The sequence below is a fragment of the Copidosoma floridanum genome, unplaced genomic scaffold, assembly GCF_036245765.1.
Source record: "Copidosoma floridanum isolate Cflo_tuat_1 unplaced genomic scaffold, Cflo_Japanese_pri ptg000035l, whole genome shotgun sequence".
NCBI classification, from domain to species: domain Eukaryota; kingdom Metazoa; phylum Arthropoda; class Insecta; order Hymenoptera; family Encyrtidae; genus Copidosoma; species Copidosoma floridanum.
The window spans coordinates 2,540,656-2,544,265 of record NW_028321912.1 but is presented as its reverse complement, the minus strand read 5'-3'; the positions used below and the strand labels follow the sequence as shown (position 1 = coordinate 2,544,265).

General features: G+C 35.4%; 1 protein-coding gene across 1 annotated transcript; it reads left to right on the top strand.

Moving 5' to 3' along the window:
• Positions 1 to 356: 356 nt before the first annotated feature.
• On the top strand, positions 357 to 1,597 carry LOC149373201 (uncharacterized). Its single transcript, XM_089597715.1, has 3 exons — positions 357 to 691; positions 828 to 887; positions 1,387 to 1,597. The coding sequence occupies exons 1-3, from the start codon at positions 500 to 502 to the stop codon at positions 1,573 to 1,575; spliced, it is 441 nt and encodes a 146-aa protein (XP_089453841.1). The 5' UTR covers positions 357 to 499; the 3' UTR covers positions 1,576 to 1,597.
• Positions 1,598 to 3,610: the final 2,013 nt, after the last annotated feature.

The following is a 3,610-nucleotide window of genomic DNA, read 5'->3' as shown; positions in this document are numbered from 1 at the left end:
TCACCCCACCCCCCAGAAAAAACGACCGAACCTTCTTAAACATGTACTTCAACACATTCGGATTTTACAGCGTATAAATGACTGGTGCTGCCACACTTTGCCTCAAAGTTCATGTTATAAATCTTGTGGAAAAAAAAGCTTTCAAGTATCCATCATTAGCGCATCAATTGACCCTTACTGCCCATAAGACCCAATGCTTAAGATATGTTAAAGTGACTAGTGGCGCCAGCCCTCCCCTTCAACCTAATGCACCTAGCGGATATAAAACATACTATATGCTACATCTGTTATGCATATCATTCGTCCTGGGGGCATACGTAGAATCGTAGCTGAAGTAATCGGCTTACATAAAGAGTTTCATTCTATTCTCTGCCACGAGACCGAAAGACACTCACTTCACCTATTAGTAAAAAGGGGTTCTGCATAAAGTAACTTTAACTACAATCTACGCTTTTTTCACCAGTCGAGAAAATCACGATGTACTAGTATTTTAATCAAAATGGCTGACGAAAATGTGAAAGTAAAAATCGATGACGGCGATGATATAGGACCTCCCTTCGGTGGGAGCGAATATTCTAGCTTGTCGGGTCATCAGATTGTGTCTTCGAGCAACACAAATACAGAGGAAAGAAAGTTAGCCGTTACAAAGATACCCGGTGGTGATTGTTCCTTCGAACCCAACGAAAATAAGGTAAAGCCATCAGCAATAGTGAACAAATAACTATATGAATACGTGTATATATGTACTGTATAAAACATATACATTTATATATATATATATATATATATACATACATGGTGACTACATGATAGTAATGTATTTGTAGGACGTTTATAAAAGAATGATGGATTGTGCACAATTTTCCCTGGCTTCAATAAGCGCTACCGTAAGTATGGAAGTTCTTTATCTAATTTAGTTTTAAAATCGTCTTAAACGCTTAAAATAAGTTTTAAAACGTATATGCTGTTTGTCTCATGTTCTGCTCCGTCAACAATTTTGATCAGACCTTAGTATAAACAAAAGTTTGTACCTGTTGGAATTCTCTTATTTCTACCTGCATCATACGTTTACCTGAACATAAATTTTAATGGCCACTGATGTAATCGTTCTGTGATTGGTCAAGACCAGTCTTGGGTGCATAAGTTTGAAAATGGGATTAAATGAGAAGTTAAAATTTTTACTAAAAATGAAAATTATATATTTAGTAGTTGCAAGTTATTTAATTGTTCTAACCAAATCAGAAAATTAAATATTTGTTATTAACTCTCAGAGAGTTGGTCAAGAAGCTTGCGGGAGTGAATCCTCCAGTACTATTTACTTTATATGAATACAGCTTATTTTATTATAAAAAAATATGTTAACTAAGATATCTGTGTAATTTTTAGGTCCGTGATAACTTTATCACAGTTACGGGTCAACTAGAAGAAAATGGAAACATCTCATACGAAACTATGACCGTCACCCGTGACATTTTAGAAATGTATGATATGGAAAAAGTTGAGGCATGGCTTAGTGAAGACAAGACCTTGTATATATCTTTTCCTAAAAAACATGGGCCAGTTGTCGATAAATAGACTGTCACCAAGATTAAAAATATCTGCTTAGTCACGGTCACGGTTAACAAAAAAAAATGTATAAAGAAAAAAATAAATGATGTCACTGCATAACCTCATCTTTTTTATCACGAATAATGAACCAAAGCCATTTGAAGTCTCATAGTTTTAATCACATTGATACAAAAATAAAAATTAAAATTTTAACGTTTTCTAATAAAAGTTAATTAATACGCTTATACACTTGTCGATGCACTAATTATGCTAAGTACAGTTTCTTGATTTAATACCAAAAAGAAATACTTACAGTATAAAAGTCTACTGCAAAATTACCTATGATACAAGATAGAAGGTATACTAGAAGTATATCTTATAAAACTTGCACTTGATTGTGTTGTTGTACAAGTGTTTTTGTAGGCTTAAGTTCTTTGACGCAGCTTAAACATTGAGTTAAAAAAAAGCTGATCAAATATATGCTTATGCAAGACTTTACACAGTAATTAAATAGTTAATTTGAAACACTGAATTTCTTTCTACTTAGGCTGGAAAATTTTTTAAGTAAAGGAAAAAGTCAAAATTCCCACGGAAATAGTATATTACGTTACGAGGCCGTTAAGTGGCTGATGTACGGCCGCGTGGAGTGTGTCGCCTGAGGCGGAGCCGAGGGCGACATCACGCGGCCGTCCATCAGCCACGAGCCACCTTACGGCCGAGTGACGTATACAATTTTTCGTCATCTCGTATAGGAAAGTTTGTTCAATAGGTTGATTTGGTTAACGCAGGGAAAAATGAATCACTCAGTGAACCGTGCGTTCCTTACAAGCATTGATCCTATACACCAAGGTCCTCATGAAGTGCAAACGAACGTGCCCAATAATTGGACTGACCGATCGATCACAAAAAAACATACGCATAATTCAACAGTGAATGCTAGAATACATATTTTTTTTGATAGTTCTTCAAAGTACACTAAAAAAAAACTTTCATTAAACGATACTTCATTCTTGGTTTTCCAGTCCATGTATTAAATAAATGCTTTTTCATGTAGAGCGCGAGCCTTTCAAGGTACCAGTCTAATGAGGCTCTTTTACAGTCAAGCTTGAATCAGATGGCGCCAGGGTACGTCGCGGCTGTCATGGCCGTCTCACTCACACAACATTACTTTTCAGTATTGTATGGATACAGGAAATTAAAGTGTAGTGGTAAAGCGCAATATTTGAAATTTTGAAATAAATAAGGAAGACAAGAACAATATTATGGGAGCTTAAAAGCTTCAGAATTGAAAAAGCTTTTAAAGGGAAAGGAGCAAGAGTCAGTGGAAGAAAAGCAAAACTCGTGGACAGGTAAGTGTACATTTTAGGTTATATTTACAAGGCTATTTATGTATTTGTTTACTAATTATTGGTCTCTCAATTGCTTCGAGGCACTTTTTTTTATCACACTATCAGAAGGAAATTTAAATTTCACTTTCTTATCACAGGATATTACACTGCACTTCATTTTTCCTACTATCTTCAAACGTAAATGCAAACAAAAATTGTCTGCAAACAACAGCAATCATTTACAAAGGTTATGTCTTCTGCTTTGCTCATCACACAGATAGGCTCACGGACACAATACACAACTGTAAATTTGACGGTGTGCAAGTGCGACAACCATGACAGCTGTGACGTGCCCTGGCGCCATCTGATTCAAGCTTGACTGTAAAAGAGCCTCATAACCATGAAAATTTATTTACCATTACCTACCAGCAACTCTAAACTTGAAATAAATTTTATTAAAAAAACACGTAGTAATTATTTTAATTACACGTACACAAGAGACGAGAAACAGATCATACGGTAAACGATAAGTAAGAGAAGGTAAAAAAATGGGCAACGCTATATTTAATATAGGCGTGAACCAACTTGACGCAACGATTTTTTTTTTTCTTTCATTCATCATCGCCCGTAGGCTCAGGCATGGCATTTTTTTTACACAAGCATAGTGTTTATTAGCCACCGGTGCACCTCAGTTATGACCAGATGTTTATATACATATACATACATAAACATCT